Below are 23880 nucleotides of genomic sequence, written 5' to 3'. Positions count from 1 at the left end.
TTCCTGGTGCTTCCTCTATGACATGGGAAATGACGATCAAGTATAATGAAATTATATATAAGATGATATAGGCATTCCTCATTTTCTGCAATTTCTATCCATATGCCTTTCTCACTGTATTTCTAATAATATCCTTTTTTTCTAATTCCTTGCTGTCCTTTATAGGATTGGTGGAATAATCATCTTTACATTTGAAACCTCTATATTGACATAATTTCATCTTTTTCCTTTGATTATATTTTTACATCACATTTCCCTTTGTATTTTGCATTCTTCAAATAATCTTTATTACTTCTATGTTAAAAAGCTTGCTAGGGGATGTGTTTCACATTTTTCTATATTGTTGGCTTCAGTTACATGATCCATTAATACATTTCACCTGCTTTTCATGAGCATTTCTTTCTGCTATCTACCACTGCTTGTCTGAAGAACCAGTCTCATATTTTGACTTTTACGTTATTATCATCTAACACTAAAATTGTTTTCCTTACCATATTGAGTTACAGATTGTGCTAATTTAAGTATTTCACTGTACTTCCTTCTGATTTTCTTCGTGCACAAACACTGTCATTATAAACTACATTGCTCAATGTGCAGTCAGAAATGCAGTAATCTTGTGTTGATTATATTTTACTTTGCTGACATGTTTCTGCAGATCAATTGCCACACTTTGCTTTACCCTTCTTCCCCTCTTTCCTTCTATTCATAAATACACCCTCAACCTCTGAAATATATCCTTCTTATCCCTTTACACTTTAGTATGTTACACAAGTATTGATATGTATTTCAGGCCATCTATATACCTGTAACAGCATCTGTTGATGTATTCACATGAGGTGGACGAGGTTATTGCCTTTTATTTCACTCATTTTTATACTTCTCCCACTCAATTGCATTTTTTCCCTGCAAAAATCGTCCAAATGCCTCTCTCTTCTCTTTCACTAATACTCTTACTTCTTCATCCCACCACTCACTACCCTTTCTAAACAGCCCACCTCCCACTCTTCTCATGCCACAAGCATCTTTTGCGCAATCCATCACTGATTCCCTAAATACATCCCATTCCTCCCCCACTCCCCTTACCTCCATTGTTCTCACCTTTTTCCATTCTGTACACAGTCTCTCCTGGTACTTCCCCACACAGGTCTCCTTCCCAAGCTCACTTACTCTCACCACCCTCTTCACCCCAACATTCACTCCTCTTTTCTGAAAACCCAGGTGCAAGAGGTGAAAAAAAGGGCAAATGAGAGTTGGGGTGAGAGACTATCAGTAAATTTTAGGGAGAATAAAAAGATGTTCTGGAAGGAGGTAAATAGGGTGCGTAAGACAAGGGAGCAAATGGGAACTTCAGTGAAGGGCGTAAATGGGGAGGTGATAACAAGTAGTGGTGATGTGAGAAGGAGATGGAATGAGTATTTTGAAGGTTTGTTGAATGTGTCTGATGACAGAGTGGCGGATATAGGGTGTTTTGGTCGAGGTGGTGTGCAAAGTGAGAGGGTTAGGGAAAATGATTTGGTAAACAGAGAAGAGGTAGTAAAAGCTTTGCGGAAGATGAAAGCCGGCAAGGCAGCAGGTTTGGATGGTATTGCAGTGGAATTTATTAAAAAAGGGGGTGACTGTATTGTTGACTGGTTGGTAAGGTTATTTAATGTATGTATGACTCATGGTGAGGTGCCTGAGGATTGGCGGAATGCGTGCATAGTGCCATTGTACAAAGGCAAAGGGGATAAGAGTGAGTGCTCAAATTACAGAGGTATAAGTTTGTTGAGTATTCCTGGTAAATTATATGGGAGGGTATTGATTGAGAGGGTGAAGGCATGTACAGAGCATCAGATTGGGGAAGAGCAGTGCGGTTTCAGAAGTGGTAGAGGATGTGTGGATCAGGTGTTTGCTTTGAAGAATGTATGTGAGAAATACTTAGAAAAGCAAATGGATTTGTATGTAGCATTTATGGATCTGGAGAAGGCATATGATAGAGTTGATAGAGATGCTCTGTGGAAGGTATTAAGAATATATGGTGTGGGAGGCAAGTTGTTAGAAGCAGTGAAAAGTTTTTATCGAGGATGTAAGGCATGTGTACGTGTAGGAAGAGAGGAAAGTGATTGGTTCTCAGTGAATGTAGGTTTGCGGCAGGGGTGTGTGATGTCTCCATGGTTGTTTAATTTGTTTATGGATGGGGTTGTTAGGGAGGTAAATGCAAGAGTCCTGGAAAGAGGGGCAAGTATGAAGTCTGTTGGGGATGAGAGAGCTTGGGAAGTGAGTCAGTTGTTGTTCGCTGATGATACAGCGCTGGTGGCTGATTCATGTGAGAAACTGCAGAAGCTGGTGACTGAGTTTGGGAAAGTGTGTGGAAGAAGAAAGTTAAGAGTAAATGTGAATAAGAGCAAGGTTATTAGGTACAGTAGGGTTGAGGGTCAAGTCAATTGGGAGGTGAGTTTGAATGGAGAAAAACTGGAGGAAGTGAAGTGTTTTAGATATCTGGGAGTGGATCTGTCAGCGGATGGAACCATGGAAGCGGAAGTGGATCATAGGGTGGGGGAGGGGGCGAAAATTTTGGGAGCCTTGAAAAATGTGTGGAAGTCGAGAACATTATCTCGGAAAGCAAAAATGGGTATGTTTGAAGGAATAGTGGTTCCAACAATGTTGTATGGTTGCGAGGCGTGGGCTATGGATAGAGTTGTGCGCAGGAGGATGGATGTGCTGGAAATGAGATGTTTGAGGACAATGTGTGGTGTGAGGTGGTTTGATCGAGTAAGTAACGTAAGGGTAAGAGAGATGTGTGGAAATAAAAAGAGCGTGGTTGAGAGAGCAGAAGAGGGTGTTTTGAAATGGTTTGGGCACATGGAGAGAATGAGTGAGGAAAGATTGACCAAGAGGATATATGTGTCGGAGGTGGAGGGAACGAGGAGAAGAGGGAGACCAAATTGGAGGTGGAAAGATGGAGTGAAAAAGATTTTGTGTGATCGGGGCCTGAACATGCAGGAGGGTGAAAGGAGGGCAAGGAATAGAGTGAATTGGAGCGATGTGGTATACAGGGGTTGACTTGCTGTCAGTGGAGTGAATCAAGGCATGTGAAGCGTCTGGGGTAAACCATGGAAAGCTGTGTAGGTATGTATATTTGCGTGTGTGGACGTGTGTATGTACATGTGTATGGGGGGGGGTTGGGCCATTTCTTTCGTCTGTTTCCTTGCGCTACCTCGCAAGCGCGGGAGACAGCGACAAAGTATAAAAAAAAAAAAAAAAAAAAAAAAATAATAATAATAATAATAATAATGATAATAATAATAATAATTATAATAATAATAATAATAATGATAATAATAATAATAATAATAATAATAATAACAATAATAATAATAATAATAATGATAAAAATAATAATAATAATATTAATAATAATGATATTAATGATAATAATAATAGAAAGTTGTATGGTTGCAAGGCGTGGGCTATGGATAGAGTTGTGCGCAGGAGGATGGATGTGCTGGAAATGAGATGTTTGAGGACAATGTGTGGTGTGAGGTGGTTTGATCGAGTGAGTAACGTAAGGGTAAGAGAGATGTGTGGAAATAAAAAGAGCGTGGTTGAGAGAGCAGAGGAGGGTGTTTTGAAGTGGTTTGGGCACATTGAGAGAATGAGTGAGGAAAGATTGACCAAGAGGATATATGTGTCGGAGGTGGAGGGAACGAGGGGAAGAGGGAGACCAAATTGGAGGTGGAAAGATGGAGTGAAAAAGATTTTGTGTGATCGGGGCCTGAACATGCAGGAGGGTGAAAGGAGGGCAAGGAATAGAGTGAATTGGAGCGATGTGGTATACCGGGGTTGACGTGCTGTCAGTGGATTGAATCAGGGCATGTGAAGCGTCTGGGGAAAACCATGGAAGGCTGTGTAGGTATGTATATTTGCGTGTGTGGACGTATGTATATACATGTGTATGGGGGGGGGGGTTGGGCCATTTCTTTCGTCTGTTTCCTTGCGCTACCTCGCAAACGCGGGAGACAGCGACAAAGTATAAAAAAAAAAAAAAAAAAAAAAAAAAAAAAAAAAAATTTCACTCATACATATCCTCACTCTATATCCTTTGTGATAAAGTGGACATGTGCTTCCACACTGATGTAAGTTCTTCATCTTTTTTTTTATTTTACATGCATGGTTTATTTCCATTAACATACTTTTGCCTTCTCACTCGAAAGAATTCCATTGCTCATTGTCAAAAACCATTCCTCTAGTATCATCTGAAGTATCTGTAACCATAAGCAGTTCACTCACTTTATCTGGCTATTTTTTTTATGATATGGGTTTGCTATGTAGACATCATATTTAGCACCTTATTTCTTCCTTACCAAACTATCATTTGTCATGCTTACTATATGGCCACACCATCTGTTGTGCATCCATCTTATATGGCTGTACCATTTTTCCTGTATTTTATATGGCTATACAATATATATATAAAAGGCATTCATCGACACATCTTGCTAATGTTTGCTGTGCTCCACATATATTTCTCATCTGTTCATTCTTTTCTCTGTATGTTTTCTTAGTTCCAGGTACCTTATACCGTTTACCTATCTCTGCTGTTCTTTTTATGTATCTGGACTTTGGAAAACTAAGGACTTAGACTCTCAGTCATATGCCAAAATTGGGACAGGTATTCCACTTTGTAAGCTTCTTCCACTTTTTACATATAGATTCTTCCAGTTCGTCAGAGCTCATATACACATAAAGTCTTTCACCGTTCTTTGATTCTACTCTTAAGCTTGAGCTTTCCTGTTGTCATTCTTGCTGATTGTCACTCCTAAATACTTAACTCATTAAGTCTTTTTGCTCACTGATTCAAAATAATATTATGCTGTGACCATCATTTGTTAAAGATTATATTTGTGATATATTTGTGACTATCTATCTATCAGAGATTTTACATGTTCAACACAGTGACCTACAATTTTATTCATTCTATTTCATCATGGTTTATTTCTACATAACAGTCATCCAGTTTCACTCTCTTCTCATGCAATGCTCCAAAGAAAAAATTAAACATCACTAGTGACATAATGCACTTTTAACCTTCCGAGAATAGTACTTCAAACCATTCACTAACACCACGCTAAGCATTGTTGCCATTATAAAACTCCTGCCAGATATTCTCATAGTTATCTTATATTTCAGTAGAGAATCAGAGCTTTCTGAAGTATATTTATTTTAACTTTTATCTTGTTCCATTTTTACCATAACCTGTTACGACAACATAGGTATTTTTCTTTTTGTATAAACACACTGTCTGTACACATTCTTGCTTTCTAAAATCTGTTTTATTCTTATTTTATAAGAGGATCATTAATCCTAGCAGCATAATGAATCATAGTTTTGCTTTATATCTTACTTATTACACCAAGAAGACATATCTTATCAATTTGTAAAATTATATGAACTGTCATTATAAAGTAAAATGTTCACTATCTTTGCTTCAGCTAAGGTGAATCTAGCATCCCTCATGACACCTTGTTTTAATGTCTGTGCAGGATCGCTTGTTTTATAAGCATTAACAGTTCCTGAGATCCAGCACAGTATTTGTATTATGATAGTTTCTTTAGTAAAAAATAAGTATATCAATTTTTCATGATAGGTAGATTGATTTTTGAAAAATCACTTTCATGATAAGCCTTGATGAAAATATACTAAACAAAACAGAGTTAAAAAGGTCAAACCATCAGGTTCGCATTATTGCCTTTGGGGTTTTGAACATTTGGATCAAAACAGCAGATGTCATTTGATTGATTGAAAAATATTTTTTGGAGGATAATTTGTTACTGATAAACACAGAAAGAATCTCAGTTTTTGTCTGAAGTGAAGTGAAATTTTTAGGAGTGAAACTAGGAGCTGAATTGCCTTTAGTCTTTATGTCCTGGAGAACATTGAACTTAGGTTAAGTAGTGAGCACTAGAAATACAGCCAATATGATAGCAACAGCAGCTTATGGTTGTTCAGTGAAAACAATGTGGTTTGGATGTAAGATCTGGTGAAGGCAGAGTCTGTGTTGCACTATATAAGTAACTTCAAGTCTTGTGTTTTAATCATCAATCAGTGATTGCAGTAATGATTAACACTTTTTTCTCATGATGGTCATTTTATATGCTATTTTTCAAAAAGCTTTTCCTTTTATGTATTGTTATTTGTCAGTATGGTATTGTGCCTTCTGAGGATGTCTTTTTGACTCCCAATTGTCATAAGTTCATAGATAGTTTGTTTTTTTATTGAGTGTGTTAGAGTCTTCTTTTTTAGCTGTTACTTCCAAAAGGATAAAATAGTTTTTGACATTAAACTCTTAATAGTCTGACAGTACTGTTATGCTGGTCTTGGATTTGTGCAGTTGACCATGTGCCTGTAAATCTATTTTGAATGGTTTGGCTCTGCACCTGTTCTGTCCTTTTTTCTTTTATTTCTTTATTATGTATTTCAATGCTCATAACTGACATTATAATAAAATTTTTAGTACCATCAGAGTTCATATGGCTCTGTAAAAAGTATTTCTGGTTTTTGTGTTATAGAGTTTGACTGAAATGTCTGAAAAATATCCTTGAAGTTGTTATTTGGTCTTAACTTCATTGTAGTGTCAGAACAAATAGTTTAACTCCTTCCCTTCCAAGTATACTTTGGATAATACATAATTAGTATCCTGGTTTAACTCAGGGGATTTATGTTCTCAAAATTGTTATCCTGAGATAACTCATGTGGGGTTCCAAGTACATTTTGTGTCATTCCCAGCAGGCAAAAGCATCCTAAGTATCATTGTAATAAAATTTATCCTTTATCAGAATAAGTCTCACGGATTTGTTCTACACAGTCATGCCTCACACAGATTTCACATCTTTGTCAGTGCCATCTTCCAAGATTGTTTGATATTTTCCTTTAAATTCACATTTATTCTTCTTCCAGGATCCTTACTTGATTTTCTTTAAATCAGGTACATCACCTTTTTTCTGCTTTGAATTTTTATTTCACACACTTTACCCTGCTTTAGTCACTATTTTATGAAGATACAGCTTTTCCTTCCAAAATTTCTTTTTCTCCTCAACTATATTTCATTTATCATACTTAATCGCTGACTCCCACATCAGCGAGGTAGTGCATGGAAACAGATGAGGAATAGCCCAACCCAACAACGTGCACATGTATACACATAAATGCCCATACATTCACATATACATACATATACATTTCACCGTATACATAACATATACATACAGACACCTACATATATACATATGTATATATTCATACTTGCTGCCTTCATCCATTTCTGTTGTCGCCCTACTACACATGAAATAAAATCCCCCCATACCCTCCCTACTATCTTCGGTAATTTTTTTTTGTGCTTTGCTCTTTCTCCCTTTCCACAACATGTTCCTACAAGCAAGAGATATAGTAAATTTGAAGAAGTGCATGAATGCAGAGTTGAGTCATTGGCATAAGACAGTATGATAGAGGTAGGGGCAAGAAGGAAGCCAGAGAAACATGGGTATTAATAGGGAAAAAGGTTGACCTGTCTTTGGCTGTGAAAATGAACTGTGGTGTAGCAGTTAGCGTTCCTGACCATGACGCACCATGGGCCGCTCAGGGTGGAGTGCATAGATTTGAATCCTGGTTGTAGCAGTCAATCCACAGTCAACCCATCTGTTCATCCACCCCTTAGGGTTAGTTGATAAAATGGATACCTGACTCAGGCTAAAAAGGAGGGATAGGTAGTATGTCTGAGGGAAGAAACCTGAATGTTCTAGTTCTGAGTGAAATGAAGCTCAAGGGTAAAGGAGAAGAGGGGTTTGGAAAAGTCTTGGGAGTAAAGTCAGGGGTTGGTGAGAGGACAAGAGCTAAGGAGGGACTAGCATTACTCCTGAAGTGGGAGTTGTGGGAGTGTGTGATAGAGTGTAATAAAGTTAATTCTAGATTGGCATGGGTAAAACTGAAAGTGGTGGAGAGAGATGGGTGATTTTTGGTGCTTATGCACCTGGTCATGAGAAGAAAGATCATGAGAGGCAAGTGTTTTGGGAGCAACTGAGTGAGTGTGTCAGCAGCTTTGGTGCACAAGACCAGGTATTAGTGTTGGGATGATTTAAATGTGAAGGTAAGTAATGTGGCAGTTGAGGGTATAATTGGTGTACATGGGGTATTCAGTGTTGTGAATGGAAATAGTGAAGGGCTTATGGATTTGTATGCTGAAAAAGACTGGTGATTGGGAATACCTGGAAGGTTTAAAAAGAGAGATATACGTGAGTATATGTATGTGAGTAGGAGAGATGGTGAAAGGGCATTATCAGATTACGTGTTAATTGATAGGTATGTAAAAGAGTGACTTTTAGATGTTAATGTGCTGAGGGGAGCAGCTGGAGGGATGTCTGACCACTATCGTCTGGAGGAGAAGGTTAAGATTTGTAAAGGTTTTCAAAAACGAAGAGAGAATGTTGGGGAGAAGGGAGTGGTGAGAGTAAGTGAGCTTGGAAAGGAGACTTGTGTGAGGAAGTACCATGAGAGATTGAGTGTAGAATGGCAAAAGGTGAAAGCAAATGACGTGAGGAGAGTGGGTGAGGGATGGGATGCATTTAGGGAAGCAGTGATGGCATGTGCAAAAGATGCATGTGGCATGAGAAAGGTGGGAGGTGGGCTGATTAGAAAGTGTAGTGAGTGGTGGGATGAAGATGTAAAGTTGTTAGTGAAAGAGAAAAGAGAGGCTTTTGGATGATACTTACAAGGAAGGAGTGCAAATGATTGGGAGATGTATAAAGAAAAGCAGCAGGAGGTCTAGAGGAAGGTGCATGGGTTGAAAAAGAGGGCAATGAAAGTTAGGATGAGTGAGTATCATTAAATTTTGGTGAGAATAAAAGGATGTTTTGGAAGGAGATAAATAACGTGTGTAAGACAAGAGAACAAATGGGAACATCGGTGAAGTGGAAAAAGTGGGGAAGTAGTAACAGGTAGTGATGAAGTGAGAAGATAGAATGAGTATTTTGAAGGTTTGTTGAATGTGTTTGATGATAGAGTGACAGATGTAGGATGTTTTGGTCGGAGCGGTGAGCTAAGTGAGAGGGTCAGGGAGAATGGTTTGGTTAAGAGAGAAGAGGTAGTGAAAGCTTTGCAGAAGATGAAATCTGGCGAGGCAGCGGGTTTGGATGATACTGCAGTAGAATTTATTATGAAAGCGGGTGACTGTGTTGTTGTTTGGTTGGTAAGGATATTCAATATACGTATGGATCAGGGTGAAGTGCCTGGTGCTCAAACTACAGAGGCATAAGTTTGTTTAGTATTCCTGGGAAATTATATGGGAGGGTATTGATTGAGAGGTTGAAGGCACGTACAGAGCATCAGACTGGGGAAGAGCAGTGTGGTTTCAGAAGTGGTAGAGGATGTGTGGATCAGATGTTTACTTTGAAGAATGTATGCGAGAAATACTTAGAAGAACAGATGGATTTGTATGTAGCATTTATGGATCTGGAGAAGGCATATGATAAGGTTGATAGAGATGCTTTGTGGAAAGTCGTAAGAGTATACAGTGTGGAAGGTAAGTTGTTAGAAGCAGTGAAAAGTTTGTAGCAAGGTTGTAAGGCATGTGTATGAGTAGGAAGAGAGGAGAGTGATTGATTCCCGGTGAATTTCGGTTTGTGGCAGGGGTGTGTGATGTTACCATGGTTGTTTGATTTGTTTACGGATGGGGTGGTTAGGGAGATAGATGCAAGAGTTTTGGGAAGAGGGGCAAGTATGCAGTCTGTTGTGGATGAGAGGGCCTGAAAAGTGAGTCAGTTGTTGTTCGCCGATGATACAGCTCAGGTGGCTGATTCGAGTGAGAAACTGCAGAATTTGATGACTGAGTTTGGAAAAGTTTGTGAAAGGTTGAGAGTAAATGTAAGTAAGAGCAAGGTTATTAGGTTCAGTAGGGTTGAGGAACAAGTTAATTGGGATGTAAGTTTGAATGGAGAAAAATTGGAGGAAGTGAAGTGTTTTTGATATGTGGGAGTGGACTTAGTAGCATATGGAGCCATGGAAGTGGAAGTGAGTCCCGGTGATGGGGTGGCGATGAAGGTTCTGGGAGCGATGAAGAATGTGTGGAAGGAGGGAACGTTATCTTAGAGAGCAAAAATGGGTATGTTTGAAGTAGTAGTAGTTCCAACAGTATTATATGGTTCGAGGCATGGGCTGTAGATAGGGTTGTATGGAGGAGGGTGGATGTGTTGGAAATGAAATGTTTGAGGACAGTATATGGTGTGAGGTGGTTTGATCAAGTAAGTAATGAAGGGTTAAAAGAGATATGTGGAAATAAAAAGATTAGTTGAGAGAGCAGAAGAGGGTGTGTTGAAATGGTTTGGACATATGGAGAGAATGAGTGAGGAAATATTGACAAAGAGGATATATGTGTCAGAGGTCGAGGAACAAGGAGAAGTGGAAGACCAAATTGGAGGTGGAAGGATGGATTGAAAAAGATTTTGAGTGATCGGGGCCAGAACATACAGGAGGGTGAGAGGCGTGCAAGGCATAGAGTGAATTGGAACGATGTGAAATACTGGGGTCAACGTGGTGTCATTTGACTGAATCAGGGCACATGGAAATGTCTAGGGTAAACCATGGAAAGGTCTGTGGGGCCAGGATGTTGATAGGGAGCTGTGGTTTCAGTGCATTACACATGACATGGATGAAGGCAGCAAGTATGAATTTGTACATGTGTATGTATTTATATGTCTGTGTATGTATATGGATGTATACATTGAAATGCATATGTATGGATATGTGCATGTATGTGCATTAATGTAAATATATGTGTATGTGGGGAGTTGGGCCATTCTTTATCTGTTTTTTTGTGCTAACTTGCTGATGTAGGAACAACAATTAAGTATAGTAGATAGATGTAAATATATATTTAAACGCCCATACATGCATATATACATACATATACATATCAACACATACATTATTATTATATCATTATACTTAATCGCCGTCTCCCGCATTAGCGAGGTAGTGCAAGGAAACAGATGAAGAATGGGGAGTATGAGGGGACATCAATACATGAGTGGTCCATACTGTACATCTTGTTTGTGTTCAAAGAAATAAATGCTTTTTCAGAGGGTTATAAGATTAGTAAGAGATGTAACAGGGGATGAGGGAATATTGGAGTCTTTCAGAGTGGAACTAGAGTTACAAGGAATACCAGAAGATTGCTTTTATTGGTTTGAGAAGTACCTGTAGTATTGTTAGTATGGAAAAATGGAGTAAAGTAATAGGACAGAAGATTTTGTACTTGGATGTCAAATAGGACAGAAGATTTTGTACTTGGGTGTCTAATGGTGTAACTCATTTGTACCCCAGATTGAAGAAACTGGCTCCCTGTGGCACTGTTATTTATTAAATCAGATATAGTATATACTGTATCTCTTGATTTAATTGGCTCCATTAAGGTCAGGTATCAGATATATATTGCAGTTAAATTGGTTGTTTCACTAAGGTTGTTGAGTTTTGGCTTCTTTTAGGAAAAGTGCGCTGACATCTTAAATTTCTGTGACTGAGTAGGAACTCCAAGGAGAGCAAAGTCTGATCTATTCCATTTGAGGCATATCTGAATGCTCATGGATCTTTTTCAGAAAATTTTATAGTCTCAAAATGCATAGTTTCTTTTTAAGATAATGAAATCAGTTATTTGTTTAAACTGCTATGTTTGCTCTTTCAAGGTTTCTGTTATCACATGCAACTGCCTTCAGCTTTTTGTACTTACTATGTTTCTCAACTAGAAGAAAGGAGTGCATGTGCATGAGAAAGAGTTAGGTGTTGGAGGAAATCCCTTTTCATAATTTTACATGTGATGATGGTAATGACAGTTTCCTTCCTCAGTTTCAGTTTTTAGTTTATCAGTTTCATTTATCGTGAGTAACTATGTAGCACATAGTTATGATATAAGAATTTTTCTACTGTATTGAATAGATGGGTAGGAGATGCCTTAACTAATTCAAACTGAAAAAACACAGCAGTTGATATACCCCCTGTTTGCCCTTCGTTATTTCCAGTACTGCATTCTGTATTTTCCAGTTCACCTACTTTTCCTTCTTTTTCATACTTAATGAAGGTGCTGAAAGCCTTCTTGGTGCAGGCATGTGACAACCTACAGGCATGTTACTACCATTTCATTTACATAGCCAGTGTCATAAGGAGAATACTTTATTAGATATTTTGTTAATAGCTCTCCAATACTTTTAGGTTTTATTGTGGTTTGTCACTATGTTTAGGGAAAATGCTAGAAAAAGTAACATGGTGCATAGAGATGAATAATTTATTTGATTTGCATTTGCAGAAAGAATAGAGAAATACATATGAGAACATTAGAGACAGAAAAGTAAAATGGAAAATTGAGAGATGATGGTTTTAGATTTTAAATTAAAGTGAAAGAGGCAGGTATATAAGATTAGAAGTTTGAGAAAGAATCATGTCAGCTGTAGTGAGCTTGTAGTTTAACCATGAATGTATGAATGTAGAATGAATTCTTATAACTTACTCTTGATACCTGTGCACTGCATTGGCATGACTATTATTTTGTACATCTGATATGATTTTATGTTTTTGTGCCATTCAAACCTTTTTACTTTGAATTTATGATTGAGTATTTTCATGAGATTATTTTATTGCTCATTTGATCATAAGTGCAATGTAGATTAGATATCTAGACCCTTTAGAATTAGTTGGAACATTTTTTCTTTTTTTTTCCACCAGCTTACTTTCTGAAATGGAGATATTTCTTTTTAACCATAGTTTTCCTTATTCATGACCTTAATTATTTGAAGACAGTGAGTTAATCCTTTCAAAATATTAGTCATATTTTTTTGGTTGGTGTATTTTTAAGCATTTGTCATAAAGAAATTAATGAATGAAGTGAATAACAAAATGCACAAAACCAGTATTCTTGTGGTTATGAAAATAGTGTATTAGGGTAGAAAGGATTTTTAGACTCCATTAGCTAAGATTTTGTCTTTATGATTACTTAGGGGTGTATGAATTTGGTTATGTGTCCAGTCCTTGTCTTTTCATGTGCATATGTCTTTTATAGATAACACGAGCAGTGCATGCAGCACTACAGCACGTGCACAAGTAGAATGCTAGCTTGCACTAAACAGAATTGCTGCATCCTCACAGGAATCCGCTATCATCATTTTGACTACAGACAGATGTATTCAACCTTTACCTTTGTTTTACCCTGAATGGCTAACTGTTCCCATTCAACAAAACACCAGCTGGACTAGGCATTGCATATGATGCACACGGCATATATCCCCCACATAATGAACATCAACACTGTCCACAGACAAACTAAATATTTTCTCAACCTTCATTGTCAAAACCTTTGGACAGGAAAAAGAATCCCTTACTGTCCTTTACAAACAGCTCATTTGATACACTCACACCTAGGCCATACTTCCCTGGTCACCAGTTCTTTCAAAAAAGTAACTACGGAACTTCATCCCAAACAGAACACTCAGATGACTCAAAAGCTGCATTTCACCAGTATCATTCAATATTTGCACTGTGAAATGAAGATCCTTTCCAAAAAATATACCTTAGCATGTTGAGCAACAAATTTTTGCAATAGTATTGCCCCCACTCCCTCGCTCCATGGAGTGAATGAGATTCCAGTTGAATTTCTTAAGAGAGAGGGTGACTGTTGTTGGCTGGTTAATTAGGATGAATGTATGGCTCAAGGGTAGGTGTCTGAGGATTGGCAAAATGCCTGTGCAGTAAAGTTTCTTTGTATAAAGGCAAGGAGGACAAAAGAGAATGTTTGTATTGCAGAGGTATAAGTTTGTTGGAAAAACTGGTAACGTGTTTGAGAAAGGAGTGGTTGAGAGAGTGGTGGCATACACAGAGCATGAAACTATTTGGACATGTAGAGAGGATGACAAAGATGGTATACATGTCAAAAGTGAGTGGAACGAAAGGGGGTGGGGGAACCTAGGAGGAGGTGCCTGAATATACAGAAGGGTGTGAGGTATGCAAGGGATAGAGTGAATTAGAGTGATGTGGTATATGAGGGACTTTGAGCTGTCAGCAGGCTGAACCAAGGCAGGTGCAGTGGTCAGGGTAAAGCAGGAAAAAAGTCTGTGGGGCTTGTTTATAGATTGGGTTAGATATGACAGAGGGTAAATATGAGTGATTAAAGCTACTTTTTTGTCAATTCATAGTGGTTCTTTGCTAATATAGGAAATGGCTGATTTGGGTGAGAAATTGCAGAAGTTGGTGACTGAGTTTGGTAAAGTGTTTGAAAGAAGAAAGCTGAGAGTAAATGTGAATAAGAGCAAGGTTATTAGGTTCAGTAGGGTTGAGGGACAAGTTAATTGTGAGGTAAGTTTGAATGGAGAAAAACTGGGGGAAGTGAAGTGTTTTAGATATCTGGGAGTGGATTTAGCAGCGGATGTAACTCTGGAAGCAGGAGTGCGTCATTGGGTGGGGGAGGGGGTGAAGGTTCTGGGAGCGATGAAGAATGTGTGGAAGGTGAGAACGTTATCTCGGAGAGCAAAAATGGGCATGTTTGAAGGAATAGTAGTTCCAACAATGTTATATGGTTGCGAGGCATGGGCTATTGATAGGGTTGTGCGGAGGAGGGTGGATGTATTAGAAGTGAAATGTTGGAGGACAATGTGTGGTGTGAGGTGGCTTGATTGAGTAAGTAATGAAAGGGTGTGGTGAGAAAAAGAGCATGGTTGAGAGAGCAGTAGAGTGTGTGTTGGAGTGGTTTGGTCACATGGAGAGAATGAATGAGGCAAGATTAACAAAGAGGATATATGTGCCAGAAGTGGAGGGAACGAGAAGCAGAAGACCAAATTGGAGGTGGAAGGATGAAGTGAAAAAGATTTTGAGCGATCGGGGCCTGAACATACAGGAGGTTGAGAGTCGTGCAAGCAATAGAGTGAATTGGAACAATGTAGTATACTGGGGTCGTTGTGCTATCAATGGATTGAACCAAGGCATGTAAAACGTCAGGGGTAAACCATGGAAAGGTCTGTTGGGCCTGGATGTGGAAAGGGAGCTGCGGTTTTAGTGCATTACACATGACAGCTAGAGACTGAGTGTGAATGAATGTGGCCTTTTTTTTTGCCCATTTTCCTGGCACTTCCTTGCTTAAGTAGGGGGTAGCGATGCTGTTTCCTTTGGGTTGGGGTAGTGCTAGGAATGGATGAAAGCAAGCAAGAATGATTATGTACCTGTGTATATATGTATATGTCTTTGTATGCGTGTATATGTTGATATGTATATGTGCGTGTATTGGCGTCTGTGTATGCATATGTGTATATGATTGGATGGGCCATTCATCTTGTTTCCTGGCTCTACATTGCTGACGTGAGAAACAGCGATAAAGTATAATTCAAGGCTGATGAAGTGGTTGGTTTTGCTGTTGAATATCCTGAGAAAGAGGGTGACTGTGCCATTGATTGGTTAGTTAGGATTTTCAGCGTATGTTTGGATCATGGTGAGGTGCCTGAGGACTGGCGGAATGCTTGTGCAGTGCAGTTGTATAAAGGCAAGGGTGATAAAGGTTAGTGTTAAAACTCTCACCCCTGCCAGGCAAGGGTGTGTTGCCTAACCTAATTCTGCCCAGTTTCTGTGCATCAGTTTTCTCCTGTACTGAGTGTTCTTATGTAATCACCTTCCCTCTCTAATTGCTGTATGCTTACTATTCTTGCTTAAAACTCTGCCGTGGTAGACTTCCCTGTTTCTTTCTCTTCCCTTCAGAGAGATTTAACTCTCATATTTGTATCCAGCATCCTACTTTTGAGTGTATTAGTTTACATCATATCTGGGCAGTAATCCTGATTTAACTACCCTCTCATGGATTTTGAACCAGGATGATACAGCTTTAGGATCATCCTCCACATTGTCCTTGAGTACCCTAAACCTGTACTGGGTTGTTAATTCTCTAGCTTGAACTCCTTCTTTAGGAAGACATGGCTGAAAGGCACCTCTATCCTCTGTCTGAGCCTTGGGAGTTGCATCTTTGTCTCTGAGGAGTCTGGTTTACCATTTACCTTACAATTCGTGGGATGACACTTTATCTAAATTTGCTTGGTCACTGATAAGATAGATGGCCTTATGAAGGATGGTTTTGATTACTCTGTTGTTTGTTGCATAATATTTGTAAAGATTGCAACATGTATGGATGGTATCATTATATTTAGACACACATTAGCCCAAAACATTACACACACACACACAAAAAAAAAAAAAGCAGCCAACTCTGTTTATCAGTTGATTATGATTATTCTTGTGTTCATACAGAATTATTGCATTCATATAAACTGTATCTATCTAACCTTGCCATCGCTTTGGTAAATTTTATTGAGATTCTTACTTTAAGTCTCAGAGAAGGAAAAGTAAAGGAATCAAAGTATTAAAGAACTAATTGCAATCACCTTGTTCAGTGAATGGGTTATTGACATGAATTAATATATTGTGCTAAACTGAGACATTTATACAGACAAATTTACATTTTACACTTTTTTATTTCACTATGTTTGCTTAGGGCGTAGCCAGTGGAGAAGGTTGTGAGGACAGTTTGCGGTCGCGTTGCAAATCTCTCACCACTTGTCCACTATGCCGAGATCACCACCATTGTGACTGGGTGGAGCACCTATGTGTTGCTGCACCCAATAGAACATCATCAACTGGGGATGTGGAAGAAGCAGGCCCCAGCCTTACATCGGAAGATATTCCCAGCACTCACCCTGTTGACCAGCCTGATCATCAGTCACCAGTAACGAGTGGTATCCGGAATGCACTGCATCCTCTTAGGAAGTGTGAGCCAACATGTGCTGAGAGATCATCGTGTTCCAACTGCACAGCAACAAAAGTAATGAATGTATTATTACATTTCAAAAACTTTATTGAGGGACATTTTATAGGTAACAGAATGAAGAGTAAGGAAACAAGACAGGACTTTGAAATACTTTATATTATTTTGGTGTTTGCTTGTCCACTTGTATCATATGCATTCTTCTTCCTCTTAGAATAATTAGGTGCTGCATGCAAGACTTTCTCCTTTGTTGTGGTAACTGACTGTCAGTATGCTCAGAAAAAGGGAAACTATTAGAAGTGCTCAGAATGTAGCAAAAAATCCTGCATCTTGGTTATATATTTTTATCTTGATATCTATATGAAGCAGTTGCTTCTTACTCTTAAGGAAATAGGAGTACTTCATTTGAAAGGAAAGAGGATTCCTACTCTATGTATGCTGTCTTTCTTCATTTTTGTGTTTCATTACCCATTTTTCATGCTTGGAGTAAGGTGATTCATGTTCTCCAATTCTTTTGATAACTGTCCATCTTCATACTTCAGATTAGGCATGAGGATTCTTTTTGAACAAAGATATAACAGCATATATAATTTGTCACCTGAGATTGCATCCTTCAGATGGAAGAGTATATATTGGATGTAATGCTTGTTGTTGCCTCTTACTAGTAAAATGTTTTGATTTTCAAAATGTTTGGTTTGGTGCTTGACAGTTGGACAAAGGTGGATATTGCCCCACTGTACTAAGGACAGGGATTAAAAGGAAATTTAAGAATTATATAGGAATAAGTTATCATGGCATAGTTTGCAAGGTTTATGGAAAGTGATTGATCATGTTAAAAGAATTAGTGAACCCCAGTTTGAAGTTTTCTCATAAGTCTACCACCAGAGCTGTCATCTGCAAACAGCAACAGATACACTCTCCTGGCCCCACAACTCCCAGTATAACGTAGAACAAATCCATTTCAGTCTATAATCAGATTACCATAGGAGGATTTTACTTCGAGTAGTTATATCTATGGCTTTTGTTCTCAAAAATATTTCTTGTTTTTACCACCATATATTGATACATTATCCCTTCCATTTGCAACTTAGGATTGATATATATGCTTAGCGTAAAGTGAAATTTGATGGTCCGTTTTGTTTTTCCTTCTAAGAATTAGAAACTGATTTGTTTTACTAAAACTTTGTTAATGTTGTCTGTAGGGTTCATGTATGTGGTGCTTCAATCAGCAGCGCTGTGTCAATAACAACTCATATTTGGTCAGTTTCCCATATGGACAGTGCAGAGAATGGACTACAGAAGCCAAAAGATGTATGGGTGTTGAGCCAGGTAAGAAAATTCCTGTATAGAAGTGCCTGTGGCTTACTTCCTATGGTTATAATTATTCTGCTTTCTCTTTCACATACTTTCATCAGTGATCATATTAATATTCTAAGTTACCTAGTGTAGCTGCAACTGGTTGAATGTAATCTGTTAAGATAAGTAGTAACTTTCAGTGTTTAGTGCACTGCTTTCATTAAAGGATGTTATCAATTTGAAACCTTTTATAATGCAACATAATCAATGTATATGATCAAAGTAAAGTAGTTCATATCATGTAAATTTTCAGAAAGCATTTGACTAAGTTCCTCATCAAAGGTTATTGGCAAAATTTGACTCACTTGGTGGGATTTTACTTTTGTGGACAAGAAATTTGTTGACTGACTGTTAACAAAGAGTTCTGATCAATGATTGAGCCCTAGAATGGTTAGACATAACGAGTAGTGTGTCACAAGGATCAGTCTTGAGACTGGTTCTCTGTTTTATAGATATTAATGATACTGATAATGAGCTGCATTGCAAGATATCAGAATTCACAGATGATACTAAGGAGGAAAATAAAGCTGCAAATGAACTTGAATGTCTGCAACTTCAAAGTTATACATAGACAAACTGATGGACTGGGCTTATAGGTGGTAAATTAATTTGAATATTGATAAGTGCAAAATTTTGCATATTGACAGTAAAAGCAAAAAGGTATGTTACATTATAAACTCCTTTGAACACCAAAAGGTAAACAGGGAAATTTCTTGAGCATGATAATCTGTGGTTACCTAAAACCAAGTAAACAGTGCATAGAAACAGTGAAAAGGGAACAAGATTCTTGGGCTCATAGGTTGGGATTTTATATTTAAGACTATGGAAGTCATCCTTAATCTTTACTGTTCATTTGTGCATCCCCATCTTGAATATTGTGTTCTGTTTTGGGTATCTTGTTTGAAAGATAGATGTAGTCAGAGTTGAGAGAGTACATTGCTAAGCACCCAAGTTGGTTTCTGGACTGAGAAACAGATCTTGTGAAATCCAACTAAAAGACTTGAATCTGTTTAGCTTAGAAAAGAGATTGTTAAGAAATAAACTAGTATAAGTACTCAGAAGTATCAAAGGCTTTGATAATTTTGATTTAACAAGCTAATTAAGACTTAATTTGCTTTATTTCAATTATAGTAATGGATACAAACTTGTGGGCAAATGGTTTACCTTGAATGAGGCAAAGTATTTTTTCTTCAGCAGGATTGTTAACATATGAAGTGATTGACTGGTTAGAGTGATTGAAAGTGGTACTGTAGACATATAGTAGTAAAATTGATAAATGTTTTGCTTTAAGTTCATCATTTTTGTTTCTGTATTAACTTTGACAGTTTGCAGGCTTTTGTGCCACACAGTTTTGTGAGTTTCTGATATCCTCCACTATCACAAACAGCCTCAAAATAGTATTTTGATGTAATCGTTTGTAATACACCATCTCCAGTGCATTATTGATCCATAACATGCTCCGTGGTGGATGGGATTATTTTAAACCTTTTCATTGCATAGTCGTTTGTATAGGCCAGTCTCTCAAGCATTGAATAGGGGTTGATGTATATGTATTTCACAGTTTTGGTATGTGTGTGTGTGTGTGTGTGTGTGTGTGTGTGTGTGTGTGTGTGTAATTACCTGTTTGTATTGACTAGGGAAGAAGTTTTACACTCTTGGGGCCCCATCTCTTGAACAGTCTCTACTATTGTACAACATAAATTTATGTATGCTGTCTGCATGAACCATTTCTTTAGTCATTCAGTTCCATTCATCCATCACTCTTATACTATAAAAGTACTTCTTAACATCCTTTTTTTTTCTTATCAAATTTTGAACTTTTTTCATGTATATGTGAGGATAAGATCAAGCAATGATTGTATATTGGTCTCCTTCATCAGAATGTGTTCGCTGACATCATGGTAAAGGAACTTTTTCAGTACATATACATTATAAAGATTTGTCTCTCAAACTCCCTGTCATTATGAAAATTTAAAATCCTCCTCATCTATCTCTGTGTGTATGAAATCTATAATCAATACTTTACCGTCCCTGAGAAGTGTTTTGCTGGCTTCTATACCACTGTGATTGCTCCTTCAGTTGTTATCATTTTGTGTTTTTTCTGGATTGTTGCAATCCTTTGGAGGTTTATGAAATATCAACTCCATGATGCATCTCTTTCCTTCTGTTATTCTTCCCATGGTATATTTTCTGAATGTGCCATCTCCCATTATTTCCTGAAACTTATGGCTATCTGTTATAAAGAGTGTTAAGCCTATCCTCCATTGTCATCTCTTTTTCTCCTTAGCATTTTTTATTATTGTTATTTTGCTTTGTCGCTGTCTCCCGCGTTTGTGAGGTAGCGCAAGGAAACAGACGAAAGAAATGGCCCAACCCACCCCTATATACATGTATATACATACACGTCCACACACGCAAATATACATACCTATACATCTCAATGTACACATATATATATACACACACAGACATATACATATATACACATGTCCATGATTCATACTGTCTACCTTTATTTATTTCCATCGCCACCTCGCCACACATGGAATAACATCCCCCTCCCCCCTCATGTGTGCGAGGTAGTGCTAGGAAAAGACAACAAAGGCCCCATTCATTCACACTCAGTCTCTAGCTGTCATGTAATAATGCCCGAAACCACAGCTCCCTTTCCACATCCAGGCCCCACAGAACTTTCCATGGTTTACCCCAGACGCTTCACATGCCCTGATTCAATCCATTGACAGCACATCGACCCCGGTAAACCACATCGATCCAATTCACTCTATTCCCTGCCCGCCTTTCACCCTCTTGCATGTTCAAGCCCTGATCTCTCATAATCTTTTTCACTCCCTCTTTCCACCTCCAATTTGGTCTCCCACTTCTCCTTGTTCCCTCCACCTCCGACACATATATGCTCTTGGTTAATCTTTCCTCACTCATTCTCTCCATGTGCCCAAACCATTTCAAAACACCCTGTTCTGCTCTGTCTACCACACTCTTTTTATATCCACACATCTCTCTTACCCTTACATTACTTACTCAATCAAACCACCTCACACCACATATTGTCCTCAAACATCTCATTTCCAGCACATCCACCCTCGTGCGCACAACTCTATCCATAGCCCATGCCTCGCAACCATACAACATTGTTGGAACCACTATTCCTTCAAACATACCCATTTTTGCTTTCTGAGATAATGTTCTCCTTAGCATTATGTACCCTTTTAGGCAGAAACATATGAGATCTTATCTCTTCTGTAAGCTTCATTTTCATGATTACACCAATATCAGGTGCAATTTCCCTCATGCACTCCCAGACTTCCGGCTCTTTACCATCAACTGCGAATCTTTCAACGTTTGTATAGATTCATTTCAGTTTAACATTCCCACCTCTTAAAACTCTTCACATCTGTACAGTGCTGGCAGGTCTGCTTCATCCTCTTGCCTCATTTGGCATCCCCAGTGTTTTGTCTTTTTACTGTACTCTGTTTTTTTCTCTCTCCCTCTGTTATTGTGATTGATCTCATTTGATGAATACCCCACTGAATTCTATTTTGTATTTAAGTTTTCTTAGGTTGTCCAAATGTGTCTTTGATGGATGACTCCAGGTGATGAGTTAGGATGCCATCTTGTCACTAACATGCCACTACACTATGACATCATAGACGTGACAGGCTCCACTAAAGTTTTTGATTCTCACTGGATGAGCTTCAACTGGCTTATAAGTACTATGTTGGTCAAAGAATGGTGAATCTTTCATGGGTACACCCTATTTTAGGGTTGAAATGGTGATTTGACCCTCCCACTGAACAAGTACACTGCTGTTTCAGATGCTTACAGGGTTCATTTCATAGGTGGGAAATAAGAGTATTGGAGCAAAGGCAGATAATATGCACAAAATATTTAGGATTAACAAAATTATATACTGTAGTGCAAAGAATGAAGTTGTGAGAGAAGTTTGTGGTTTGAAGAAAAAGAAATAATTAGAAAGGCATAAATGGAAGCCTTTTAAGATCTTTTGTTCATGTTAATCATGTGGCAGATGATAAGGTAGTAATGCTTTATGGTAATGTGGTTGAAGTTACAAGGAGAATAGAGAGATTATGAAAGAGGTAAGTAGATGCAGAAGATAAATTTTTTAAGATTAAAGATATTTTAGATGATGATAATGGGGGAATGTGTGCTGTGTAGGTGGTTTATTGTATGAAGTGGTGATGTGAATTATTTTAGTTTCACCTGATAGATCAATTTGGGGTTCTTAATGAAAATGTAAGGAGCATATATATGTAAATACCAAATTCTTTTGTTTACAGTAGCAAACTGGATATATAGTGACAATATATATGATGAACTGAGAGGTGATATGCTCTTGATCCAACTTATGTAAATGTGGCAGACTTTAAGAGTTGAAGATGATGATTAGATAGATAATTACAATTCTGTATGGCATTCAGGCAGTGAATAATGTGTTTGGGAAAGCATTCACAAATCTAATTATTATGTATACCTTTTGCATCCTAATTTTTAACCAAATTTCTGTAGGTGTAAGTCGATGCAGCATTCACCAGACATGCAAAGATTGTCAGGCAGATGTGGCATGTGGCTGGTGTGATGATGGGAGTGGAACAGGCATTGGAACATGCATGGAGGGAGGACAGCGTGGCCCTATCAATCCAGTCACAGGTGTAACACAGAAGAACAAATGTCCCAAGTCAAATTGGTTCTTCACAGATTGCCCTTGTAAGTGTATTTTTGATATAGCAAATATTTTGAAACTAAATTAGTTTTTCAGAATGCCCTTGTACATGTTTGTATTAAAGTGAATGTAAGAGGAAAGCTGGTTAGTCATGATGTTTGACACGCATGTGGCCCAAGATGAGGTACTGTTTAAGTGCTTGTGTAACACTGACACAAAAAAGCAAAGGGGACAAAAATGAATGTTTGAATATCTGAGTGAAGTCTATGGAGGGTACTTAGTAAGGTGTTTGAAAGAATGTTGATTGATTGGGTTGTGTTTTGCTCAGAGCAGTTGATTGGAAAGGAATAATGTTGTTTTAGAAGAGGTGGAAGATGTGTGGACCAGATGTTTCTGAGTGAGAAAACTTATAATGACTTGTGTGTAGCATTCAGGAATCTTTTTTTTTTTTTTTTTTTTTTTTTTTATACTTTGTCGCTGTCTCCCGCGTTTGCGAGGTAGCGCAAGGAAACAGACGAAAGAAATGGCCCCCCCCCCCATACACATGTACATACACACGTCCACACACGCAAATATACATACCTACACAGCTTTCCATGGTTTACCCCAGACGCTTCACATGCCTTGATTCAATCCACTGACAGCACGTCAACCCCTGTATACCACATGACTCCAATTCACTCTATTCCTTGCCCTCCTTTCACCCTCCTGCATGTTCAGGCCCCGATCACACAAAATCTTTTTCACTCCATCTTTCCACCTCCAATTTGGTCTCCCTCTTCTCCTCGTTCCCTCCACCTCCGACACATATATCCTCTTGGTCAATCTCTCCTCACTCATTCTCTCCATGTGCCCAAACCATTTCAAAACACCCTCTTCTGCTCTCTCAACCACGCTCTTTTTATTTCCACACATCTCTCTTACCCTTACGTTACTTACTCGATCAAACCACCTCACACCACACATTGTCCTCAAACATCTCATTTCCAGCACATCCATCCTCCTGCGCACA

The 23880-nt window shown here is 38.3% G+C and overlaps 1 protein-coding gene across 2 annotated transcripts in view; it reads left to right on the top strand.

Moving 5' to 3' along the window:
- The window catches only part of dsd (attractin-like protein dsd), a 125478-nt gene that overhangs the window by 75178 nt on the left and 26420 nt on the right, over nt 1-23880 (top strand). For both annotated transcript variants that reach the window (XM_071692735.1, XM_071692726.1), the window contains 3 exons: nt 16544-16870; nt 18016-18142; nt 22715-22912. In XM_071692735.1, coding sequence (XP_071548836.1) covers nt 16544-16870; nt 18016-18142; nt 22715-22912 — 652 coding nt within the window. The remainder of the gene's footprint in view (nt 1-16543; nt 16871-18015; nt 18143-22714; nt 22913-23880) is intronic.

Source organism: Panulirus ornatus, chromosome 4 (genome assembly GCF_036320965.1).
Source record: "Panulirus ornatus isolate Po-2019 chromosome 4, ASM3632096v1, whole genome shotgun sequence".
Taxonomy (NCBI): domain Eukaryota; kingdom Metazoa; phylum Arthropoda; class Malacostraca; order Decapoda; family Palinuridae; genus Panulirus; species Panulirus ornatus.
Note: the sequence above shows the minus strand (reverse complement) of the source record. Positions and strands in the feature narration are given on the sequence as shown.